The sequence below is a fragment of the Carassius auratus genome, chromosome 39, assembly GCF_003368295.1.
Source record: "Carassius auratus strain Wakin chromosome 39, ASM336829v1, whole genome shotgun sequence".
Taxonomy (NCBI): Eukaryota; Metazoa; Chordata; class Actinopteri; order Cypriniformes; family Cyprinidae; genus Carassius; species Carassius auratus.
This window is the reverse complement of record NC_039281.1, coordinates 1,920,905-1,948,341: the sequence shown is the minus strand read 5'-3', so window position 1 is coordinate 1,948,341 and position 27,437 is coordinate 1,920,905. Positions and strand designations below refer to the sequence as shown.

The 27,437-nt window shown below is 38.8% G+C and overlaps 1 protein-coding gene across 3 annotated transcripts in view; it reads right to left on the bottom strand.

Moving 5' to 3' along the window:
• Positions 1 to 27,437, bottom strand: part of LOC113057635 (transcription factor COE3-like) — a 93,755-nt gene that overhangs the window by 12,791 nt on the left and 53,527 nt on the right. For 2 of the 3 annotated variants that reach the window (XM_026225075.1, XM_026225078.1), the window contains exons 7-11: positions 18,098 to 18,179; positions 17,898 to 18,015; positions 16,554 to 16,687; positions 15,933 to 16,059; positions 5,636 to 5,724 (exon numbers count right to left, since the gene is read on the bottom strand). In XM_026225075.1, the coding sequence (XP_026080860.1) occupies positions 5,636 to 5,724; positions 15,933 to 16,059; positions 16,554 to 16,687; positions 17,898 to 18,015; positions 18,098 to 18,179 (550 nt within the window). The remainder of the gene's footprint in view (positions 1 to 5,635; positions 5,725 to 15,932; positions 16,060 to 16,553; positions 16,688 to 17,897; positions 18,016 to 18,097; positions 18,180 to 27,437) is intronic. The other variant, XM_026225076.1, reaches the window with a different exon arrangement.

The window sequence follows — 27,437 nt, the reverse complement described above, 5'->3', positions numbered from 1 at the left end:
ATATAATAAAAAAATAATAAGAAATAATACCAAAATAAGTGCCATGCATCATATTTAAGAGATTTCTGGACTGTATCATTTATCGTTTTTGTTGCACTGTAAAATGGTTTGCCAGACAAACACACACACACAGTAAAAACATTAAACCCCAAAATATTATTTCACATAGCAAACTCAACCAGTTTATATAAAGTTATAGAAAAAAAAAATTAAGGTAACAAACAAACAAACAAAATACTTTTTATTATGAATTATTATTATTATTATTTTTTTTGGCATAACTGTTATCACACCCAGTTTTATGCATTATTTACTGTACAGTGTGTGTATATTTATGCTTTGCTTTAAGTGTATGTGCACCTGTTCATAAAGAATTTCTATTTCTTGTTTTACTGTATGTCTGTTGTCTCTCTCTTATGGTGTTCCTGTCGGTATTTCTTTATTATACATGCCAGTACCCCTTCCCCTTGTCTGCCCATCTGTACGTGTCTCCATGGTTTGTTCTCCCCTGCTCTCGTGACTGATGCTGTCCAGGTATGGGGCTCTTGTTCCAGTCTGCCTCTCCGCTGCAGTTCCCTGTGTCCTGCCCCAGTCATCCAACCTGTCCCTCGTTCAGCAGCGCTATGCCATCCACACCCAGTGGGCAATCTGTCACTAGCACATCCTTGGCACTGGCAGCACACCCCTCTCTCTCTCTTCTTTTTCATACCCTGTTTCTCCTTTGCTCTCCTCTACTGTCCTGTCCTGTCTTCCCCCTGGCCACAGCTCAGTTCATTAATCTCCATTATAAAACACAAGTTAGTTAATGTCTCTGATGCTCGCTGGCTACGATACCCTGCCATGGGCCCTTTGGCACAACATGAACGCACACACAAGCACTTACGTAAAACACACACATACAAACACACACACGCACACACACACTTGCTTTAGCTATTCATGTTGACACACACTAACAAATACAACAATGTATGTTCTGAGTTTGAAATATGAACTTTAATTTGATAGATACATTTTTAAAGGTCAAGTATGACTAATTGGTTTAGTGCCAGATCTGATCAAACCAGAAGTATAAACTTAATTTATCAATATTTGCCTGGTGGACAATAAAGTAAAAAAAAAGTCCCATAGACTTGAGCAGCCACCTAACCACACCAACCCAGAACACTCTCCACTGCAAAGATTCTACACACTTTTCCTATGAGAAATGTAATTTTTTTTTTTTTATACTGCAGCAGCTAAAATTTATATTAATAATAATGCTTATTAATGTAAATAATAATTAGTATTAGTAAAAAAAGATTTTTGCAAGACTGTCTTAATGTTTTTATTTCAAATAAAATTAAATAATACTGATAATAACAAAATATATTTATTTTAGATTCATAATCATTTGTATTCCTTATTTAAAGAAAAAAAAACTATGAATAAATATAATGTAAAGCTAAAATATTTTGTTAGCCTGTATAATATATATATATATATATAACAAGTTAATATATAACATATATAATATATATATATATAACAAGTTTTTTTTATAAGAATGTGAGGTATGAAGAAAAACGACTAGGCAAGAGAGAGAGGTATGAAATAACTTCAAACAGCCACAAGGTAAATAAACTTCACAGTTTTGCTCAGTGGACTTAGCTTTACTTCATTATTTATGTGGCGTCTATAAAACGACCTGCGGCTACTTTACACACGTACCCCTCACACGTCTCTACAAACAATTTCATATCACGCTTTCTCTGCCCAAACAAAAAGTCCAGCGCGTTCTCTCTCAAATTAAGTGTGCCAGCACAATTCAGCACTGCGTTCCCTGCAGTCAAGCTGCACTATAACCTCAATATCACTTGGAGGCTCAATACTCACTCTGCTGAACCCCTAATGAAATGCAATCAATGATTGATAAGGTGGCAGTTGCCCTCAAGTAGACCTGCTGATGATTACGGCCGGACAGCCCGAGCACCTGACCTCGCTCTGGGCTCCAGAGGTGTGCCACCTGGCCCTGGGAGAGACTGGCGCTGGGCCTTTTGTCTTATTAGCTGACTGTTGAGGTGTAAAGATCTGCCGCCTGCCAGGCATACAATTAGTCATCCTGTGATCTTTATTACTCTAGAGTGGTGGACTTTCTTTGCAAAGCCCAAACTTGACACCCTCTCTTTCTCACCCGGGAGCCCTAGGCAATGCTGGGGATCAGGTGATGGGACCGTACAGAGGGTCCCTTGCGTCACAGATTAAGGACAAGGCAGGAGTCGCTCTTGTGCTACCAAGAAGACTGTGAGCGAACCTCTGCAGGGTCAGCGATCAAAGGAATTGTCCCACTTTTTGATTTCTGGTTCCTCCTTTTACTCTTCCTTGCAGCTTCGTAAGACCCCCTTGATATGAAAAATCTTTTTTCTATATGGTTGTCAATATGGTTTTTAGGACACTAAATAGTACAGTGGGGTCAACTTTAAAAAAATTATTTTTTATTATCCTATGAGCAATTATATGCACAGTTCCATTTCATTATTTGCATTTTGCATTGTTCTTAGCATTGGCATCATCTGAGATTTATGAAATATAAAAAGTTCTTTGTGGAAAACTGGTCGGTAAAACTCTTTTTCGGTTCTAATTGGAACCTTTATTTTTAAGAGACAGGCCAGAAAGCGTTTGGACTCTACGAGAGATTCGTTTCGGGGAGGCATGTGAGCGGCTCCCTCCCCTGAGAGGTGTCCTGGATGAGCTGGATTCATGTCTGCATGTTAATCTCTTCACTCTACCTGCCAAAAGGCAAGGAGCATGTGTTACTGCACATTGAGATGCTGTGTTCCTCTCCTTTTCCTTTTCGCAGACCTCCACAGCACAGCATCACAGCATGAAACCATCTCAACACTCCCGGCCCCCCGCTGTCTGTGTGTGTGTGTGAAATGTATGTGGGTGAATGGGTCACGAGGAGTCGCTCAGATGCGCTACAGTTCATTCAGCACAGGTAACAAGGTGAGTCTGTTTGACTCTAGATTGGCCCGGCTCTCGACTCTCTAGCCCTGAAGGCTGTCTCCCGACAAGCCTGTTTCTATCTTCCTCCTATCTTTTCTCCCTCCCGTTTTCCCCTTGCTTTCTTTCCAGGGGCTCAATTATGGGAGGCTGGTTCTCAAGCGCCCGGTGAGAGCAGATCAGCTGACCTGGGAGAGCAAGCCATCCGACAGGTCCCCTAACAATGATAAATCACATACACACACTGAGCCTGGTGAACAGAGGTCCACCACACATGCATACATATACAACATTACAACAGCAACCTGCCACTTGCACACACACACATTAAAGCTTATTGTGCTAATAAAGAGCAACTGATGAAGTCAAATGTGCTAATATGACAAGGCAAAGGAAGTCAATAATCTACTTCCTCTTAAAAAGGGAACATACTAGAATGAACAGGAAAGAATGAAAAGGAAGATGGGGCTAGCTTTCACAAGGACAACATCTGGATGAAAACTGTACAAGGTTTTTGAGTGAAAAATCCAACTGCACAAATGTATATTTTCTTTATCACTATCTTTTTATGTTGGTTTCAAACATGTAAAACACTCTTTATTTTGAATTAGAATTTATAATTTTATTCTATGAACTAAAAATAAAATGAGCCTGCACGTGTATTTTATGCTCTAATCTTTTTATTGACCAAAATACTGGCTGTTTTGTTACATTTTACATTTTCATACATTTTTTTTTTTTTTTTGCGGTTTAATTTTAGATAATCAATTTGCTGTTTACCTCATATAGTATAGTATAGTATATATATTTTACCTCACATAGTTTAATGTCTGCTAATCAAATTCTTTTAACTCACCCCCCTGATAGTGTTACAATATTCCTTACCATTGGGGCAACAAAAAGCTCAATGTGTGCAAAAAAGTTTTTAAAGTTCAGTAGCATTTTAGTATCAAGATTTGCATCCGTTGAGAAACTGACTAATCACACTCAAGTACAAACTGTGACGACTCGCTCCAGTCTCCCATGTCTGCTTTGTCCAGGGCTTTTTGGGAGCTGCCACGTGAACATAAAGTGCATATTCTCACTGACTGAGCAGAAAGTGCATTTCCAAATATTTCATCATGCAAATAGGAACTGTCCAGTACATAGACCCCACTTCTCAGTTTATAAAACACGCCATAATCCAGGTGTCCGTTAGAGTGGATCTCACAGGTCGTTAACCTTACAGTAACCTGGGAGCTTTTTTGTGAACGTCTGTCCCAAATGCCAGAGTAACACAGCTGCCTGCAGGACAGAGCAGCGTCCTGAATCACATCCATATTCCTGATCTATCTGGATGGAGAGGTGTGTGCTCACGGCCAAACCCGGGACTGGAAATGAAATTATAGATAAACCTGATACATGCCTGGCCCCAGCAAAGGTCGTCAGACAAACACAGCTGGGTTTCTAAATGCTGGGGCCATCACTGGCACACACACTGCAGATCTGATCAAGGATTTGGAAGGAGTCAAGTATATGCTAAAACACAGCCAGTCAGCACATGTGTGTGTGTGTAATAATATATATTTCTACGTCTATAAAATATATGCACAGACCAACATTTTAATTTATTTATTTACTTATTTGCATGCTCAATTACTTATTCATTCACTTAGTTATTTATTTACCCACTTACTGCTTTATGTATATACTTGGTTATTTATTTATAGGACTGTTAGACAACTGAGGCACCAGGAACTGAAAAAAGATGGCCTGAAAAAAAAACCTGTCTACATTCTTATTGAGTTTTCCTCCTGAATGTATAAGTATATAAGAGGTGATAGCTGGCGGTCTCCCTTTGCCACATATCCCAGCATCAAAGCGGTCAGAAAATGTATGCTCACTATTAGTATCAATTTACAAATAAACTGCTTTTTTGGTGACTGGATCTCAGATGTCAGATTTTGATAAATGGTTTCAATTTGGCAGCTGTTTTAGAGTGTCAGTCCGCATCAGATCTGATCCCCTCCTACACCAGCGCCCTGCCCAAAAGAATCTCTCTCACTTAGCTTCCTGCCTTTTTAGGGGAAAATAATCTTTTCATACTAACCAGGGAGCAAACTGCCCAGGGCACCTGATGGTACATTGAGTTTTTGTGTGCACACGTGTGTTTTGTGTATATATACATATATATTCACACAGTCTGCACCCATTGCATGTCAGCTTTGTTCTTTGATTTGTTGCTTGTTGCTGCCCCAAAGCTGCAATGTGCCACCAGCATGCATAACAGCGCCAATCTAACCTCCATCTCACCCTCTCAAAGCCAGCATCACACAAACAGTTGTTTTTTCATTCACAAGCTAGTGCGAGCTGCTCTTCTACTCTATCTAACAGAAGACCCTCAGGCTTTCAGAATCGAGGTTTGCTACACAGACATAAGAAAACACTTGTCTTTTTTTGGCAAGACTGGAGATGCAATGCCAAATCTGAGGATTAAATATTCAACACCCATTTAACGAATGCTTTACAACTATTTTCAAATTTATGGCAAGCATTTCTCTCAAATGCAGGAGAGCCTGTGTAAATCCAAAGCATGGCCAGGGGAAACAAAATCTGTGATTTTGATAGAGCGGAAAAATATGCAGCGAAAGCATTTTCTGCCAGCCACACTTACCTTAGGTAACCTCTCCGGGTCTCCAGGGTGACGAGGGATGACCTTTTGTAGCCTCTGGAAGCCGTAGTCTATGGTGGGTTCGTTTAGAGCTGTGGGAGAAAATGAAAATCAGAAGTTTATTTGATTTAACTGACTGCAGTTTTCTCAGAAAGAGGCCATTATGTCATCTTGTCCATTTCCCAGAGTTCTCTGCCATGATGTCCCAGAGTTCAGCGGAGCTATCAGCATGTGTCCATGTACGTTTCTCCCTATGTGACCCTGGACCACAAAACCAGTCTTAAGTCGTTGGGGTATATTTGCAGTAATAGCCAAAAAAACATTGTATGGGTCAAAATTATTGATTTTTCTTTTATGCCAAAAATCATTAGGATATTAAGTAAAGGTCATGTTCCATGAAGATTTTTTTTTTGTAAATTTCCTTCCAAAAATAAATCAAAACCTAATTGTTGATAAGTAATATGCATTTCTATTTCATTTGGACAACTTTAAAGGTGATTTAGATTTTTTTGTACTCAGATTCCAGATATTCAAATTCAAGTTTTATATCGGCCAAATATTGTCTTATCAAACCATACAGCTTCTTTATTCAGCTTTCAGATGATGTATAAATCTCAGTTTCGAGTAATTGACCCTTATCACTGGTTTTGTAGTCCAGGGTCACATATTTGTTTATGCTGATCCCTTTGGCATCAATCAAGGATTACCCCTGTGTGAATTTGTTTTATGAAGTGTTTAGTGAAGCCCTATGGCCTTCCTGTCCTTCTTTACACTTCTTTATTTCTAAACTCTAACCTTTCCTGCCTAATTCAATTCTTTTCTTGCAGACGTTTATTTCATTCTCTCACTGCAAACAGCACCTCCGCTTAACCCCTCTTTCACATTTCTGTCACAATACGATGGCAGAAAGAAAAACCCGGAAAGCAGTTAGGAAAGATATTTCTCCATAATCAAGCCCATTAATCATAAAAGGTTGTCAAATTTGACTTTGGGGACAATTTGTCAGCCTTCTTGCCATTCCGCTTTTGTCACTGTTGCCTCTTGTATTCCGTAAGGATGATTGACAGTCCAAATGCTAGCGAGCAGAATACCTAGTTTGCACTAATATGCATAAATGATACTTTCATGAATAAGAATAAGGTGGCTGTGCAGGAGCAGGGGTCTCTTTTCAAAGGGCCCGGTACCGTTTGTCGTGCGCGGCAAATAGATGTTATTACCATTATAACAATATTTGTTTTCTTTCCTCGGGAATGGGTCTCGGCAAGACGCTAAATCAAATTTGTTTGAGCTGGTTTCACAGCGAGGAGGAGAATAGAGCTAGCGGAGTGACAGCGGTTGCTGAGGAGGCGGTGTGTGGGGGTCTTTGTGACTCAATGACCCTGTGAAAGTGAGGGACCAGTCTCTCAGGACGCTCTGAGAAAGGCTCTGTGGAAATGATCACGTTCCCTCTTCAAGTCGGGAGAACTGCGGTTTGATCAAACGGCAGTGTGATTAGACTCAGAAAGCGATCTATGTGCCGTTGTTTTGTTGTGTCATTTTTGGACACAACAAAAAAAAAAATGCTATGCGATAATCACCGCGATCTAGATATAAGGTGTCAGGAAAAAAGAGTGTAAGACAGAAGGAGAGATAAAGAAAAAAATAAATAAATAAGAAAAAATGGAATGTAACGAAGGAAGGAGCGAACAAAAGAAAGGAAGGAAGGAAGGAAGCGAACAAACAAATTAACAAACTAAATGGACAAATAAACAAACATATGAATTAATAAAAAAAAAAGAAAAAACAAACACATAAACAAACCAACAAAAAATACAGATGAATAAATAAACAAAACAAAACAAAAACTCTAAAGAACAAAAGAAGAAAGAAGATTTCACAAAGCAATCCCATAAAACTTGCAGTTTAATGAACCGTTGGACAGGGGACAAGAGAGGGAGGGCTTTGTCTCTCTATCACCCCCCCCCCCCCCAAAGCCCCCCCCCCCAAGAAATTAAGCCCATTACTTCTCTTATTAAAATCCCCCTGAACTTTGACCCCAGCGCCCCATTGGCTGCCTGCAGGGCCTCTGTCCTCTCAGCCAATCGATACGACTGCCTCCCGCAGAGAAGTGGGAGTAATTGGAGAGTGTGTGCGCGCGGGCCGAACCCTGACCCCGCCTGCATTACACAGCCCATATGAAGATAGATTGCCTGATTTAGTGTAAACATATGCTGCAATTCTAGCCATCAGTGCCACTTTCTCAGTCGTAATTTGTATTGATTTTTTTCTCCCTTCCTCTCAGCCTTCCACATGTCTTTGCTGTGCCTGACGTGCGATTGCGAAAAGGGAAAGATAATGCAGTTCGCTGAAGAGGTGGCGAGTTTATGTGTGTGTGTGTTGGAGTCGAGAATAGAGGGATGTATGTTTATTATTAATTTAATAATCTCCTTATTGCAGGCACTGTGGGGCTGCACATCTCTTTTCTCTCGCTCTCTTTCTCTGTTTCTCGTTTGGAGGTTATCACACACTCCACTGAGATCTACTGATGCTAAATAGAAGGTTGCTTTGGAGTGTGAGGTAACAGTGAAAGATTAACATGATTTCCTCTTTCAGCTGTCCAGTGGGACAGGACAACACAATGAGCCACCATATAGGAGACAAAAAAGCGTATCCACATATGCTTGCATAACTAGGTCTATTACTGTCAAGATTTTGATCATCAGCACTGCAGGGTCGGGTTTGAATTCGTGTCCCCCATCATCATTGACACACATCAACAAAACTGTGAGCATCTGACCTCTGATATGCAGTTAACCTGCCCTGCACACCTGAGTTTGTCCTCTCATATGAGCTCGCCAGAGCTCTGACTAGCAAATTAGAGGTAGTGTGTGAAACTCTAAGATCAATTCCAGCATACCTCTCTGTTCTTATTACACGCTCTGCAGAAGTCAGAGGTCAAATAGTGCTGACTGGAAAACCACTCAACATGCACCAACTCAGGATAGCCAGATCTAATGAGGGCAATGCTTTCTAATAAAAGAGGGAGGAAAATATAAAGGAAGTGCAATTCAAACTAATTCAACACCTGTAATACCTTGTACACAACTCACAATCTAGTCAATAGAGTTTATTAAAAACACATTGTTATTAATCATGTTTGTTCCATCCATCCATCAATACATCTTTCTATCTACATCTATTTATCTGCTCATCCATCCATCCATCCATTGTTCATTCATTAATTCATTCATTCATTCATTTGTTTGTTCGTTCCTTTGTTCCATCCATCCCCCAAAAAAGTTGCAATGCTTTAAAAAAAAAAAAAAAAAAAAAATTCTAAACTTTAAAATCAGGCTTTGTCAGGCCACATTTTACAGTTTGCTTTTATATTTAAAATATCGTTTTTCATAGTTAATGTTCTTTGAATTTCTTCTTTGAAATTCTCTTTCAATTTTAATTTCACTTCCTTACACTGAAATTCGAATTGCAGTGTTGTATCCTGTTTGCTACTTCAATTTAAATTCAAATTCAGGAATGTAATTGCAATTTAAAACTATTCTGAGTTCAAATGCAATTCCAATTCAGGAGCGTAACTGGAACTTAAAAACTATTCTGAATGGCACACAACCCTGCTCCACAAGCTAACACAGCGCCTAATTTCCCAGCCCAGCCCCAATAACTTGTCTCCTGCCAACTGTATACGTTCAGTCTGTGCTTGTTTACATCCATGCTCTCCAATGGGCTTACATTTATTTACCCTCCTCTGTTTTTCTATTTACATTCTCTTGTTCCCACTTTGCAGCAGGCCCCCCAGCTGATCATGTTTTCCATCTCCCTGATGGCGTCTGTCTTTACAACACGGGCTTTTTAGGTGCCATATCCATTCCCATGCTCTCCTCCTTAGCCTCTGTGATGCAGCGATTGTAAGCGTAGTCATGCCCCCCTAGGCCGCAATTGCAACTGCGTGTCTTCACCATTCAGAGAGAGGCTATTTCAGCAGTCTCCCTCTAACACAGACTGAACGATTTCAGATGGAGCCCTCGGCCCATCTAAAACACTTGATCAAGCCCTGCTCTGTCTGTGGGAAGCTCATTGATGGAATGAGGAATTTGATTTGGGTTCGGATTCCGATGCAACATGCCTCAATTTCTTATTTTCATGTGCTACATGATTGATATTGGAGAGAATGGCTCCAAGCAGCTCTTTCACCTGCAGATGGGAATCTCGCACTTAGATGGCCCCACTACCCTTTAGGGGGAATACATTTACACACATGCAACAGGGCGATGAGAAAATAAGCGATTTGTTTTCTTGTTCTAGTCTGTCATTGCGAAGTGGCCAATCTGGCTTGTTGACAAAAGTCTGAAGGCCCCCTGTTGCGTGCCATCGATTTCCACCCATCCATCTCCTCTTTGTCCTCACGTCAAAGAAGGTTGTGGCACGTGGAATCTAACTGCTGTGTAACTCCTGTAAAAATCAGAATGCACTTCTTCGCACCACTCTGAAGGGATAAATAAAGAATTGAGATTCAAAGTGCAAGTTCAAATCAATCATTACGGCCCGTTCCCCCATCCCTAACCCCTGCAACCCCCAAACACTCCTACCTCCTCCTCCCTGGATCAATCCTCATAGAAATTTCATGAACTTTAAACTGTGATTGACAGTGGAGGCAGGCGTGCAGGGTGCTTTAAAGTGGAGAGCCACCGGGGAAGATGAAGAGAAACCCACCCCAGCCTCTTCAGCCACGCAAATAACCCAGACTTGCTTGCACTAAAGACCACACACTTTTCATTATGGCTTGAACACACTTTGCTGTTATGGCAGAAATTAGGAAAGCTGAGCTAACCTCAGTTTACCCCTGTGAAACACTGCACTATGAAAAGCTTTTTAGGAACAGATCATAATCAACAAATGATACTACTTTTGGTCAGCTGTTATATTAAGGGAACAAGATGTTCAGAAAGCGCATGTGCTATATCACTTCACGGGTGTCTGTCATTATGTGTGCAAATGTGAGATGAGAAATAAGATCAGTGGAATAAAAGAGGAGGTTGAGTATTTGATAAATTGCTGAGGGCTTTTCTCCACCAGGGGAATGTGTCGCTCCTCTACAGAGCCAAGATTTATTTCACTATCAAAGAAGTCACTTTTCTCTTAGAGAGGAGACCTGTGGAACCAATGTTGGGTAATTAGTCATTTCATGGGGGGAAACTTTAAGCTGTGACTCCAAAATAATAACAGGTTCCTCAGGTGGGGGAAGGATGGCTTTGAGGCACACTTCCTTGATGTGTCACTCAATTTAATCAAGGCACTACAGAGGCAATTACCCAGCAGATGATTAAAATATCTTGCCAGTAAGGCAAACGGATGCAAGTGGTAATCAGCATGGCTGCGTCTCTGCTCGGTCTCCAAGGAGAGAGAAAGAGAGAGAAGGAGTAACGGAAGGAGCTCAGCGTGTTAATGTCACTTCCACTTCAGACTTTCCACACTGGAAATGTTCGCTACATTCAATTTACTGCACACAATTCCATATATCAGAGAGTTGGTGCTGTGTAGTTATTTTAGGGCTGGGAATTGCCAACTAACTATACGACTGGACTACAAACATCATGATTAAAACATCAATACAGTTTTAATATCTCATAGGGGCTCATAGTCTGATGAACCAACATTTTGGCCATCAAAAAGTCTTTTTACCAAAAGAAAAAAAAAAATCTGTTTTATGGAGTAATATATATTTTTAAATGATTCAGTATTTTAAATTATTATTTTTAAATATTGTAAAATTATAATTTAAAATAAGTTATGATGTTTCTGCTTTTCTAAGCTTTGAAATTTGACATTATATACCACATACAAGCAGATGGGTTATGGATTCCACTAAAAGGCTGTACTTCAGCTTGGTGAAAGTATCTCACCAGTATATGCCACAGTCAGGATACTGCTGACAGTTCACCTCCTAGTGCGAGACTCTCGAACACATCAGCGTCCAAACTGTGAAACAACTGCACGAAATGATGACATCATGCCGGGTCCTGTTCTACGTGCTCGACAGCCCCGCAGAGCTCATCCAATGGAACGTTCTGCTAATGTGTTCCATCTGCCCGTGCCGAGGATGAAAAGGCAACAAAGTGGCCCATTGTTCCGCGGCTTGGGCAACAAGTGCACTGCTCCTGGTCCCTCTCCTAGCTCTAACTATGGGAACGGTCTTTGAGAAACATCAGCCACTGCATCCACAGAGCCTTTGCCATTAAGGTTTAGTGCCAGTTTTAAAGAGCCTATGTAGTGGATGGCGCCAGAACTTCTGGGTGATGTGAGAACACAGCAAGCAGGTTCAAAGACCAGCCCATGATTTTAAGCTGCATACCGGCTGGGTGCTCCCCTGGCCTCAGGCGGCAGCAATGACATAGCTAGATTGAGAAAATCTTTGTTATATGGCTTTGACATCCAATCCCACCCTTACAATGATTCCCAACATCTGTTCCAGGAGTAGGTTCCTGCATTTCCAGAAGCTTCTTAGTCTCTTCCTCACATTGTTACAAACCTAAAGATATGCAGAAGAATGTTTCAAGTGTTTCTGTCTGTATATGGAAATCAATGGAGTCCAAAACACAACATTGGATCCTACTTGCATTGTATGGACTTGTATTGTAGTTGTGTTCTACAGAAAAAGATAGTCATACAGGCTTATATAAGAGTAGCTCTTGGCTTTCTATTAAGTAAAACAAAAATGTATATTTAGAACATTATCCAATTAAAACTAATTAATCAATTTAATTAAATAAGTTTATTATATATATATAATAATTTTCAGTTTCCATTTCGGCCAATACTTTTTGAGTACATTTTCATTTTTGGGTGAATTTTTTTTTTAACAGTAACAGTATAATCTGAAGTAAGCTCTAAAAGGTTTACAGTACATTCACCATTAGACAATTGTATAATTTATATACTTGTGCACTTAGAGCAACCAAAAAAGTATACACCCTTACCTTCCTAACCCTTTGGGACTATGCCAGCCAATGACAATCATTAACTTCACCATTCAACCCCTTTTCTATAATTTACACATAAACAAACCAAAATAAGGTACTGGGAAGGGATTGATCAGGTGGTCAGAGAGGAAGTTCCCCCTGTCCCTGTCCGTTTTGTATCCCAGCACCCTGTTTAAGCAACACTGAGTCTTTAAAACAAAGGGCCCCACCCAGAAATGATGCCCCAGCTTTTGTTTGCGATGCCAAAGGCTCTCAGCCTGGAAGGCATCAGGCATGTTCTGACAGGCACATTGGTGCCCAGGAGAACAGCACTCTTCATTTTAACAGTCCCACACCTCCAGTATCCTCTCAGACTGTTTCTAGGATATTGTGCAATTGCTTGGAATGCATGCAGCACCGCTAAGGGAATATAAGCCCTCCCCTTTCAGGAAGTGGAGAGGATGTTTCAGATACAAGTTTTATTTCTACTGGATATTCTTGACTGAAGCAATCAAATAAAATGTTATACCCAAAAGGCCAAGTCAAATGCAGACTTTTAGATGCCTCAAATACAGCTCGAATGCTTGCAGACCAGAGGCACAATTTGCTGTCGTGCATCTTTATTATACTGTATACATTACTTCTGGTCACATGCATTATTATTATGATTATAATGACAGAGGCAGTAACTTACAGATGACTGGGAAGGTTGTGTTAGCATAGGCTGGATTCATGCTGCCAGTCTCAGAGCTTGTAATGTATAGATCGATGTGGCCGTAGGGGAAAGAGGATCAATGGCTGTTGAGTTATTGCAGTATTTGGCTACTGAATTTTGAGAGCAGTGTTTTCCCAGGAAAGTCAATACCCTTAGGCTGTTCACACTCCTCTCGCCATCCTTCCTCTAATCCAACACCTGGGGAGTCTTAACCCCCTGAGAGACTGAGAGACTGAGAGAGACAAGAGCTGGTGGACTGAAGGACTTAATGCAGGCAGAAAGGAGAACTAACAGAATAAGAGTGAAGATCTCTCAGAAGGGAGAACAGCAGAGAACAGAGTAAATGTGAGAAAGCAACAGAGCCGTAATAGTTATCAGGTACCAGCTGCAACACTGAAAGTGAGAATGGACTTAACATTCTGCTAATCTAACAAGATGTCCTAACTATAGCCCATGCCACACGTGAAATGCTTTCGGGGAATTGGACCGAGCCAGTCTTTGACATTTCCCTGTAGAGCTAAGAATGGTAAAGCCACAGCCAGCAGGTGCAGAGCAGACTTGTGTGATATTCAGAAATGAACTGAGAAAGCCTTTTAATTTACAAATCTTTATGTCTTTATATATTAAATTATGAAGCTATACATTATTTAATTTGTATTATAAGATAAATAATATATAAATAATAGTAAATATAAATAAAAAACATTTAAATTACATTTTTAACTTTAAAATTGTATGGATTTATCTGATTTTCTATTAATGAAAGTAAATTCCTTTTCCTGTCATTCCAATTCAAATTCCTATATAACATTCTGTAGTAAGGCATACTCAATTTAAAGTTTAATTCCATGAAACACAATTTTAACAGGAAAATTTAACTGAATTCTGGATTTCACTAAGCCATATCTATTTAACAGCCCCAGATGCTTCAGTGTGAAGACTGTGAGATCACTTCCTGTGATGTCAGGGTTAACGGCGGTGATATTTGAACACTGCTGCTCTGGCGTTCCACTCCAGGATAGATAAGACAGTCAACCTACAATCAGTGGAATGGCCACATTGACCGTCTTTGATGAATTTCTGGGGTCCATTACTGCTAATAAGCCAGATAAAAAGAATATGATAAAAAATAATGTCTCTGCACAGAGATGCCAGTTTCCTTCGCCAATGTACGTATCCCCCTCCCAATCCCTACGGCCTGAACTCTGAATTTCTGATGACCTAAATGTATCTCTTTCAAAATATTCAAACTGGCTTGGGTTCATCTAGAAGTGTCTGACGATAAGGAGTGAGCTTTTTTTTTTTGAGCTGGAATGCAGTGTAAAGTTGAGCTCACTGGGGCTTATGGGAAATCTCTGGTGGGAAAGACATCACTGAGGTTAGATGCACTCTCATTCCTCTTCAATTATACACAGTCTGGCTGTTCAGTATTTAAAAGCCTGCTTCATTTCACATTCATGAATATCATACATCTCTGGCACAGTAAATAAGTTGCTGGATGTACGTCAGTAAATCCACAAGCTAAAATATGAATGCGTGAATCGAATTTGCAGTGTAAAATGAAAATGCTTTTGAGAAACAGAAAGATTAGGCATAGTATCCAACCTGTATTCTTATAGGAAATGCTATATATATATATATATATATATATATATATATTTTTTTTATTTTTTATTATGTATATATGTTATTATTAATAACTATATATTTAATAGAAAAGATAAAGTAAATATTTTAAACACTATTTCATAATAAATAAAAATAAATAAAACACACACATCACAGTTAACTTTCTTAGTATTTAATTTTTTTTTATTATAAACAAATAAACTTTTTAGTTTTTATTTTTCATGAATATATTCCCTCTGTCCTCTATCTTCTGTGACCTTTCATTTATTTTTTGTCTCTGCTTTCAGATTCAGAGATATTCTACAGGTCCTGTTTCATTCATCTTTACAATTTGCAACACGCTTTCTTTCGCACTGAGAATATTCTTTTGAACTTTAAGACAGATTCATAAAAGCGATGTGGCGTACTGCTGTCAGTCAAATCATCCTGTCTGTCCGAGCAGACAGGGCTGTCCTCTCCATTGTGAAGTTGTCTTTTTTTGCTGCTTACACGGCAAATGCATCTGAATGAGAGGTGCTTTGAACAAAGAACGCCGGAAATGCACCTGAGATAAAGCTGATGTATAACAGAAAGCCTGAACACAGGCCTCTTTTTCATTCTCTTTTATGACGGTCGCTGTGACATTTTCTTATCACACCAAACAGTCCTAGATCTGACCTTTCGCCTACTTTGACTGGCATCTGGAATATTCTGATGGAATAAACGGTGTATGAAAAGCACTGATTTGGCTAAATGATACTCGTCTTGCCCATTGAACACAAGAGAATGGACATCAGCCAAAAGTACAAACACAGAAATGACCTGCTAACAGTAAGCCATCGTGGGAAAGCATCTTTATGGACTGCAAATAACACAAGTCCCAGTATTTGAAGCTAACAAAGGCGGGCACTTGATAAACTGGACAAAGACATGCAAAGATCGACCTCTGAGAAAGATGACAGAAATGTATTCTGATGCTGGAGATGGTGGCAAGGACTCCAGGCAGTTGCAAAGTGTTGTATACCTGTGTAGACGAAGCGTCCCGGAGCTCCTTTGCAGAACTGCTTGGACTTGTAGGAGAGTGTGACCTCAACAACCCCAGGGATGTGTCTAGGGGGCGTCTGCACCCGGATAGCATGAGGTGTGATGAGCTAGAAGCCATGAGAGCACACGTTCAGTGGTCAGCACTCAATACACAAGCACTGTCTCCAATGTTAACACAGTTAATGCTGAAACTAAAGAGTGAGAAGATTCATTACTTAAAGGACACAGTTTAAGGATTTTAGACATATACTGTAATAGGACCTGTTATGTTATAGTGTATTGTTTGTCTCTAAAAAAATATTTTGAAAATAATATTTTAAAGATGATAAATAAATATTTAAATAATAATGATTTTTATATATAATGTTTTTTATAAGTAAAATAATTTGGATAAAAAAATAACATAAAATAAAATAACAAAATCATGAAAAGTAATAAATAAAACATCAAATAAAAATACATCTTTTAAAAATAAATACATATTTAAACAACAGTTATTTGAATATTACAAATTTAAATTGTAATGGTAAAATAATTTGGCTCTTTAAAAATAAATAAACAAATAAATAAATAAAATGTATAATATTATTAAAACACTTACCTCACTCCAAACTAACATTGTGCCGAAGACCACTTGTAATCCGTCAAAGAAGTTGTCCCCAATGATGATGACAGTGGCCCCCCCAGTCGTCCATCCTTCACTGGGACTGATGGCCTTTATGCATGGAGTGGCTGCTTCGGAAAACAAGATCACAACACAAGCACTAAGTTTGAGCAGGTCAGTGAAAAAAATAAAAATAAAAAACCTGAAAAACAGGAGGTCTGATGACTGTAAAAGCTCATTTGTTTTTTTCTTTGGTGTCCGTGCATCACTCAGCTCCATAAAACCATTAAGGTTTTTTTTTTTGATCTTTTATCGTAAATCCGTCTTTGAGCAGGCGGTATGGAGACAGACAGGCTGACTGAATGACTGGCCCAGTCTCCACTGGCAATGGATGGGAATTGATTGGTCGCAGCTTGAATGAGCTAACGGGCAAACCGAGGGGTTCTTTGTGCAACTTCAGACCACATTACTGCACGTAAGGCTGTAGACCAGCAGCCACTTTCCTTGAACAGCATCATGGGAATGCAAAGTTCCCAAACTTTGACTCAAAATCACTTCTGATTGGTTTCAAAAGTTCTCTTTGTTGTGCAAGTGAACATCTCTGGAAACAGGGAATTTTGATATCTGTGAAAATGAATAGATGAACGTAAACAACCGCTGGGCGTGATTTGCATTCACCTGTTGGGGTGTAATGGAACATCTGTTCTCTTTTACTATATCTGCATGGGTATACTAGTGTGTTCAAGATGAAAGCCTGCCCATCTCCCACAATGCACTGCCATCAGCGACTTCCTCTTCATGTTTAAGTCTTTGGAAAATTACAGAAGAGTCTTACTAAACGTAGAGCAGCGACTTTCCTTTTCCTCGACTGGGACACAGGTGACGGTTTTTACACAAAACAGTCGCAGAGCTAATCACACAATTTCCCACATTCAGAAACTGTTCTGAGTTCAGCTGGGAGCTAATGTTCTATGCAAACTTTCAGCATTTCATATCAAAGTGACATTACCCAATGAAGCCCCTTCAGACAGTCAGATTACCTGTACTCTAGGTGAGGAAGTAAAAAGTAGCATTAGCAAGTTTGCCTTTTAATGCGATTTGAATGTCAAACGTATACAATTGTTCAGAAGGCTGGGGTCGGTACAATTTCTAGATGTTTCTGAAAGAAGTCAAGATGCTCTTCTTTTTTTCCTGTCATAGTAAAGCTAAAAATTTCAGCAGCCATTATCTTCCAAAATCCAACACTTCTGAGATAGAAGATTTTGTATAGAAGATACAGTATAAAATAAATAACATCACAGGAAGCAAAATGTGTGTATTTTGGTGAAATTTAGGTCTTACCTTCAGAAGGGTCCAGGCGTCGCGCCCTCCGCCCATGTTTGGAGTTGTTGTGGACAAACATGTTATCTGACACGGCCAGGACATGGCCATCCACGTTCACTGTGGTGGACACCACCACCTACAGAGACACCAAATTATCTTTACTCCCTGCTTGTGTGCATCTAAAACAACATTTTTCGTCCGTTCATGTGCATTCTCACCTGAAATCGCCTCATGTCTCTGGGATTCCCTGCATTTTTCAAACAGTTCTGATTACACTTGAGAAAGAATTTCAGGAAAAATCTGTAAAAGAAGGACAGACATTTTTTAAGTGACTCAAACACAACGAAAACACTTAAGGATAACTGCTTTCATATATAACAGACGCCAATGAGTGATTTAGCCCACTTTCAAAACCAGCTCAGAGAAGACTCTCTGTGTAGACGTATGATATTCAGTTAGAGTTGAGGTTTGATTTTTCTTCATTTATATCGAAGACCAACTCTAGCTTTGTTGATTTACTCGTATATTTTACCTCAGCCTGACGATATTGATCGGGAATGGATATCAATGAAGATGAGCCGTAATAGCCTCCGCTGCTGGAGGTGTGCTACAGTGTGAAATGGATTGCAGTCTTAATGCATTTTCCCTGGCTGGTAATCTCTATGCATTCATCTCCAGGACCATAAGCCCCACTATTTTGATGGAGTGCTTGCCTTTTAATTGCCACATTATCACAATAATAATCTGGGCAGTTAACAACCAGCAAGGTCGCAGACAGCCATGTCACATTAACCACAGGATAACCTCCACCGCTGCCGCCCCATAGAGTGTGCAGAGAGAAGGATGCTGGGAGAAAAAGTGGTGAGAGAAGCCCTGTCTGCTATATAAATGGCCAGTATCTGCAGACGCCATTGATTTCTCCCTAATAAGACAGTAACAATATCTTTAAAAACACATGGTGCTAACTCAAGCGATTTTTTTAGAACCTCACTTTACCGCGTGACATAATCACCATACATACTTTAACCCCATCAGTGCTCTTACGAAGAGAGATAGGAAAGAGAGAAATCTGACAGAGAGAAATGAAGCCTGCTCTCTTTAGCTAGTATCGACTGATACTTGATCTGGATTGCTCTGTTGGCTGCTAATGCCCTTTATGGCCATGGAATACAATAATACGGGGAACCCATCCCTGAGCTCCATTCATATGATATTAGAGTCCTTGGAAGGAGAGATATGGATCAATAAGGATTGAATTAAAACACAGCAGGAGACAAGGGCTGTAAGTGAAGCTTTTCTCAGATATTAGAAGAGTACTGTGTTTATAAACCCCCCCAGTCACCATCTGAAAGTAGAGAATCCATCCTGAACTGTTCTGGAATGGCAGAGCCTTCAGCATGGTGAAACACAGGGAAGAGAGAGAGAGAGAGAGAGAGAGAGAGAGAGAGATGAGGGCATGGAGGGGGAGAGAGAAATCCGTGATGGGAGAGTCTCGTAGGTCTAGACTTCTCCATCTGCCACTGGGCAGCAGTTGACAGGGAATGTGAGATTCCCGGTCTCAGCCTGGAAAAGCGGCAGCACTTCAAAGCAGGTCGGCTCCCTTCGGATCGGGGCAGGACTAGCCCAGTGTTTGGAAGCGAGCAGGATGAGGGAAGAAGAGCTGCTATTAGATGACAAGGCTCAGGGTGGAATGGAGTTCCCAGACAGGAAAACAGGGGCGAATGGAAAGACACGCGCAGGGCAGATTCTGAAACAGTCCACACTGTAACCAGCAGACTTTAAAGGAATATTCTGGGTTAAACGCAATTTACGCTGGATCAACAGCAAATCTGACCTGCTGTTCATAACCACATAAAATATTTAGACTAAAATCAAACAGAAATGCAAGTTTATGGGCCAGTTTTTCTATGCTCAACTTATAGATGTTGCAATTCTCAAATGTATCATATTGAAAAGCTTAATAATTCTCCTTCAGTTGCTGGTCCCCATTTACTTCCATAGTATGAAAAAAAAAAACACTATGCAAGTCAATGGGAACCAGCAACTGAAAGTGAACTATCCCTTTAAAAATGAATGTATTTGTACTGTGTAGTTAACAAAATTTAGTAAACAAGTCAATAAAAAAATACTGAATATTACAATTTGTCACTTTCATTGTCACTTTCAGAAATAGAGAGCGTTTCCATTTCCAAGTCCTGAAGTCCCCTCGAGGCCTTTGCAATGACTGATATTGTACGTGTGATACAAAGACCCCAGTATGAAATCGACAGACAGCTATAGGAAAAGACAGAATGACAGAACAGGTGAAACTGAGGTGTGGACAGGGAAAGACTAATTCTCCCTCCCCATCTAAAACGTATTAAAACAACATAAATAATTAATGACCTTCTAGAGCCAGGGCTAGGTTATTAGTCTCAGCGTTTCTTTTTCTCCATCCTTCTCTCTGTCTCTTTTTCTGTCTTTTGCTGTCTCTCTCTCTCTCTCTTTCTGCTCTTAAAAAAGTAGGTAAAGATAATGAGGGAGTTGGCGACTCTGTTGTAAGCCGTCACCTCATTACGCTGGCCTCCAATCAATTACAGGTGGATGTGTGGCTCTGTCAGACCCTAATGTGCCTCCAACTACGAGTCAGGAATTACTGCTGCTTTACAGCACCCTCTCCACTTCTCTCTCTCTGTCTCTAACTCGAGGGACTGGCGAGGAAGGGGATCTGGGGCCGAAAAGAGACCAGAAGGGCTGGTCCAGTAGAAGCTGCGAAGGTCAGGGTGTCTTACATGTAGCTCTGAAAAAAACCCTACGGAAGCCCCTTGTCTAGACCTGACCTTAGCTGTGTGAGACCAAATCACCATTTCCAACCCTTCAATACATGCAAAAAGAAAGTTTGGGTTGTTTTATGGGTGATGCTGGTGAACAAATGGTATGTTTGGTACGTTTTAAAACCTCTGATGGACAGAACCTGAGAGCTTGCGATAAAAAAATACAAATAAATTATTATTGAATTAGAAGTCCCAGAAGAAAAGTGTTACTCTTTCAAAGCTCAGGACACCTAATGAGGTTTGAATTTACTTTTCATTGAAGTGTCAACTTTGTTTCTCCTAAAATGCCATAGTAGAAATAAATATACACGGTTAAAACTGGGTGTGAAATTGTGTACGGCTCAGATAATCTGGTCTCTGAAAAAAAGAGTTCACATGGAGATTTCAGACTTTTGTCTTAGCGAATCTGAGCACAGTTTGAGATATTGTTGAGATCTTTTCACTTGAGAGTTACTGCCACTGGAGAAAAATTGTCATATAACCAATGTCATTTTGGACCCCACTGACTTTCATAATACTATATTGCCCAAAAATACATACAATTCATACAAACTATTTTTCAAAATTTTGTGCTCCAAAAAAAAAAAAGGGTCAAACAAGTTTGAAATGACTAGGGGATGATTAAATGTGTTGGAGGTTAACTATGCCCTCAAACAACCCTTTGTCCACACTGAAAACTATTTGATATTAGATTTACTTTGAAAAAATATCACCCAGAAATTGCTAATAACTTCCACAATTACAAAGAAATGACAAATTACACACAGAATTAAATTAAACACTGAAATTGTGTTTTCTTGTAAAACATACTCCAATAATCTGTTTTATTTATAACTTGGATAAATAATTTTACAGTGCAGACACACTTTCCAAGAGTAAGTGACTATGACTATAGTACAGCCGTACACACATTCATACACAAATGTCCTCACGTGATGTATGAAAAAAAGCATCTCTTGTCTGCTTACCCATCATTTCACACACATACGCACACATCCCTGGAGTCTCTCACTTATTACGTTAGGCAAAAAAAAAAAAAAAAAAAAAACATCAATATTTCAGAAGAGGTATTTTTAAAAGCTGCCATGGCTCTAATTCTTGGCCACTGTTTGCTGTGAGCGCTCGTTGCTTTCTACGTAAAGATGCTCTTTCTTTGGGACACTTAAGCTGGACGCCGATCGCTCTCATAGGCTCTGCATTAGATAAGCATGCTGCTTTCTGTCCCATTCATAGATCTCTCAACACACGGACTGATATCCATTTAACTCACTGTATCGGAAAAGATAGAATCAAAGCGCAACCATTTGACTGCATTTGCTCTTTCTAGCCATCTGAATGGACCGGTTATAGCTAACAGTATGTGTAATTATTTTAAAGCTATAGAATTTGTAGCAATAATTTAGTGCAGTCCAATAATTTATTTTGTTTAATAGCAAAGAGAATATTCTGGAAGCGAATTAGAGGTTATAATATAACTGACTTTGTCCTGAATTCAGAATCATTTTAGTTAATGAGGACAGTATTATATTAACAATAAAGGTGTACAAAAAAAGACAAGGTGTGGATATGTGCATGAGAGAGAGAGAGAGAGAGAGAGAGAGAGACTGGGGCCCTCCTTTGCTCTTCTACATGTCATCAATTATTCACTAGCCAAGATGGCAATTACAGGACCATGTACAATCAGACTAAATATTTAATAAGGCACTCAAACAGTCTCTAGAATGGATCTTTGTCTCTCTCTCTCTCTCTCTCTCCTCAGTCTCATCCTTTACACTGTATCTACCGTCCGCTCCCCTGACTTCTTACCTTTGTTATTAGTACAAAAACACTTTATATTATATTAAAGATGAGCATCTCCAGTGCATTTCAATTACATAAAGTCAAGTCCCCTTTATTTATATAGTGCTTTATGCAGTACTGATTGTGTCAAAGCAGCTTTACAGTGTCATACAGGAAAATAGTTTGTCAAATAGTAAATATATGTTATATGCATTTGGGGAGTTTGTAAAACATAAAGGCAACATTAGGGAATTTATGTGGATTTTTTTTTAAGAATAGGAAAATCAACTTCCTGTTAAAAGGTAGATTAAAGAGATAGTTCACCCAGAAATGTAAATTCTGTCATCATTTACCCACTCCCATTCCTTTTCTTCTTCTTCTGTGTAACACAAAGACTGTTTTTGTCTGTTTAATGAACGTAAATGGGATCAACACATTAACTTCTTTTTGTAAATCAGCAATATTAGACTGATTTCTGGAGGATCACATGACTCTGCAATAATCGCTGCTAAAAACTCAGTCAATTTTTATTTTTATTTTTATATAGTACAATAGAACAGTTATTTTAAATGGTATGAATATTCCAAAATATTACTGTTTTTACAGTATTTTTAATCAGATAAATTTCTGAGCATAAAAAACAGCACAAACACTTATGCGCCAAACGTTTATGCTTAGGTTGAAATTGTGTTCAAATCCCTAACTCTTAAATATAAATAATAATAATAATAATAATAATAATAATAATAATAATAATAATAATAATAATAATAATAATAATACAGATGAAATAGGATTTTAATAAATAATTATGTGTAGGCTAAAACATTTTTATTTTTTTATTTATTCATTTTTTTTTTTGCTTCTTTCTGTTTAACATTAATTTATCAATCTCATAACAATGTGTTGAATTGCTAGAGACGAGGATGGGAAAATGTATCCATGATCTGCACTCTGGGAAAGTTAAGAAGTTAGACAGAGACATAAGTAATTAGAAGATGGTGGGATGTTTGTTTGAATCAGTGAACAGTGTTTTTTGTGTCCGTTTGTACTTGACGGGTGAAGATGAAGCAACTCAAATCACACACACACAATCGCACATCACTTGCTATCAGATTTCCTCAAGACCTTTCTAAGAATTATTTTGGCCTCTGTTGCCATGGCAAAGTACACATTTGTAGCTCCAATCGAAATCAATCCATGACATAATGCAGTAAAGAGAGAGTGTGTAAAACACGTGAGCGCGGCTGACCTAACAACGGAGGAATGGCTCAGCAATTACTGCAAGCTGCACTTCCTGAACAGAGCACAGTCACTTATTACGCCCATAAACGAAACCCCAGAAACCTACCACACTTTCACACGGCCCGTTATGTGAACAGAAACCACATTTCCTTGTGAAGCCTGAATCATTATACTCAGTGCAATAAATCGTATATTTTATGAAACAAAATACTCCTTTATTGACTGTCAATTGTCAAAAGTGACTTTGTAGAGACTGCAGGGAACTAGAAGTAGCTGTTACAGATGATTTGGTCACTATCTGATGCCCCAGTAAGCCTTGTGGGAAGTACGGGATGAATGTGATAGGATAATATTTTGCTCTACATGACAGTAGATCAGCAGAGGAAACAAAACACACTCTGAGAACATTGTGTCGATGTTTGAGAGACCAGATGTACACTGAGAAATCTAATTACTAATGTGTTGTCAACTAATGAGATTCTCAAACTCTTATTTTGGGTATAATGCCATTTTTTAAAATAGAGAAATAAGAGGAAAAAGCAAATTGGTGCGAGAGAGAGAGAGAGAGAGAGAGAGAGAGAGAGAGAGAGAGAGAGAGAGAGAGAGAGAGAGTCCAACCTGTGTTTCATGTTTCCCAAGAAAGCAATTTCTTATATAATGAAAACTTGACCATTATGTTTTTATCATTCATTGTGTCTGATCTCCTACAACACAATAATTATATATAATATATTGTTATTTATGAGGAGAGGCTATTATTTTTATTTTATAAATTAATATAAATAATATAATAACAAACACACACACACACATTATATGAAAATGATTTTGTATCAATTATTAACTAATTCATATTCATATAATAATGGACTTTATTCGTTTAATGTTTTATATTAACATATCTCCTCATAAACGTGTGTGTAACGTGTATTATATTTAGATTTTGTATTTATTTTGTATTTTATATTACATTTAAAATGAATTATTAATTAATTTATATTATTATCTGTAATATATACTTTTTTTTTTTAAAGTGCAAATCAGGCAAATATATGGTAATAAGGTAAATTCACAGATTCAGTTTATTTATTTATTTTTTTTTGAATCTCTTCATCCTTCCCTGAGTCGAGAACTATAGTGGAAGGTCTGAAAGCAGTAAATCAACGTCCCAAATCCCATCTTCAATCTCAACCATCACGGTTAACAGCCTGTCCAGTCAATCTTTTCCTCCGATGGAGGAACAGAAAAGAAAACAAAGAAAATCCCTTCTTGATGTGTGTAGCTGACAGCTCTATCCAGGCCCCCCAGTGTTGAAATCAAGCTGTCACTCTTCCACCATGGAAATAGAGGAATTGTGCACTCAGATTTAAATACCGCCTATAATAGTTTCCCATCTATCAGGTCTGCTGGCCGGTTATTCTTAGACACATACATTAGCCCTTGGCCCAGATAGGAATGTCACCAGATTAAACATCCAATTTGTTAACCGGGCCAGGCCAGGGGTGCTGCTTCTTGACAGAACTTACAAACAAGCCCAAATGGCTCCATTTGTCACCCACAGTCCTGCTGGATTTTCCTACTCAGACAGAGCGAACCACTACGGATGGGGAAGGAGAGATGGAGGAAGCGTGGAAGGATTTTTTACTTTTTTGTGGGTGGAAAGACGAGGAGAAATGGTAGGTGTTTTCTGAGGCCACTTAATCTCAGGAAGGGCCATTAAGACAATAAAAGAGTTTTTGTCATGCAGTATTCATTTCAGGAATATTCCCTCATTAAAGCACAGCAGAAACAGATATTCTGTGGAAGCTGTACAGTAAGTCTCTCTTTCTCTCACTGCCAAAACACCAGCGTACAGGTTGCTAAATAACAAAATTGTAAAAAATTAGCTCACCCTAACTTCTATCATTGTTTACTCCCCCAAATGTCTTTCAACTTTTTTTTTTCCTTTCAGTGGACTGTTAACCACGTGACCGTCCCCATGCACCTTTATTATATAGAAAAATATTAGTATATTGCCTTTTTATTTTCCCCATAAGAAGAAAGAAATTGATACGGATCATATGTTAATAATGCCAGAATATTCATTTTGGCCTGAACTATTCCTTAAAAGTGCATGGGATCCCGAACATCCCACGCTGTCAGACAGCACTAATCCTCAGCAGCGGCCCTGTCAAAGCCTAGCGAGCGAACAGATATATTCACTCAAGATGAAGTTGTAGATTAGAGTGCGTGAAGGCCCTGTGGACAGATTGGGAGCATATTGGGGAACAGAGGGAGAAACAGTGAACCAGATGCCACCAGTTAAAACCCTCCGAATGGGAGAAAGAGTGAGAAATATGGGCGTCCGACACTGCTCGGCTGGTGAAGCTGTCCGTGGGGAGATATCTCACTCAGGGGAGGGAGTGAATGAAGCTGTGAGGTCACTGCACGCTACAGCGACTGTCAGTGCTTTCACTGTTTAGAGCAAATGATCTGTGTTTTCTGAAAAGATTGTTTGTTAATGATAGAAAGGTCATTATTGATCAGATGCAGAGAATATTAAAGTTTTTTTTTTCATTTACTTTAGATTAAATATTACAAAATAAAACTAAATCAAGGACAGTACCGTGTAGAAAAAAAATAGAGAGAGAAACAAGAACACAGAATCGCTAAATAAAAGCAAGCACAAAGATGATTAGCAATTTTTAGAAAATAACAGATTTTGATTCTTTATTTTAAAAAAAAGTTAAGAGGACATTTTGATGTATTTATATGACACTGTTATGGTGCCGTTTTTAATTTTTAGCTAGACAGTCTCTGTCCCTAATCACTTTTATAAATCGCAAAAAGGATAAAATAAAATAAAATTAAACTATTTATGAATTTGTAATTGTATGCATTAAAAAATATATATATATATAATTATATTTGTCTTAAATGCTTTTTGCCAAAATAATCCATTCACATTCAAATTTGGTCAGTCCAGTTGGGTACCACCTTCCACAAATCAAATGTTTGTAGATAATAATGATTCTGTCATTCATCCAATATTTTTTTAAAATGTTCATACAATGAAAGTAAATAGCGCTCGCTGTCAAAATTGCCCAAAACAAGAAAAAACTGGATTCCAAATATATTCCAGGAAGTATAAAGCCCCTATCTCTCCCTATGTGATCCACAGAAGAACTAGATACACATGGGTTTGGAACAACATGAAAAAAAAAGCCAATGATGACAGTGTTCCCAAACCTTTTAGAATAATCACAAAAATCTTAACACTAAGTGAAAACATAGATATGCTGGACTGAAATCCAGTCAAACAGTCAGATGTTCCAGCGTCTGAACCGAAGCCAAACGCGAGGTAAATCAGAGGGCTAAGTGAGCGCGCACCAATACATGTGAGAGTCCTTTAATATCAGGAGAATAAAAGAGTCAGCCAGTGAAATAGCCTCTGCCTCTTTAAGTAGAAACTAATATAATTTCTCTCACGCCAGCAAACAGGAGTATTTTATTATTCCAAAATCGTTCTTCAGGGGAAAAGTGATTTATACCTCACTTTATCTGTCAGACAAATGTTTCTCTTTATGGCTATTACCATTCCGAACCGGCAGGCAGGCAACACAAAACTAATATAGTGTGTGAAGTATTTAATTAAGTATCTGGGTGGGGACAGCTGAACGTCTTGCTTTATTAAACCAAAATTAAAAATAACTCCCCCATTTGAATAACGCCCGGGGCTTGC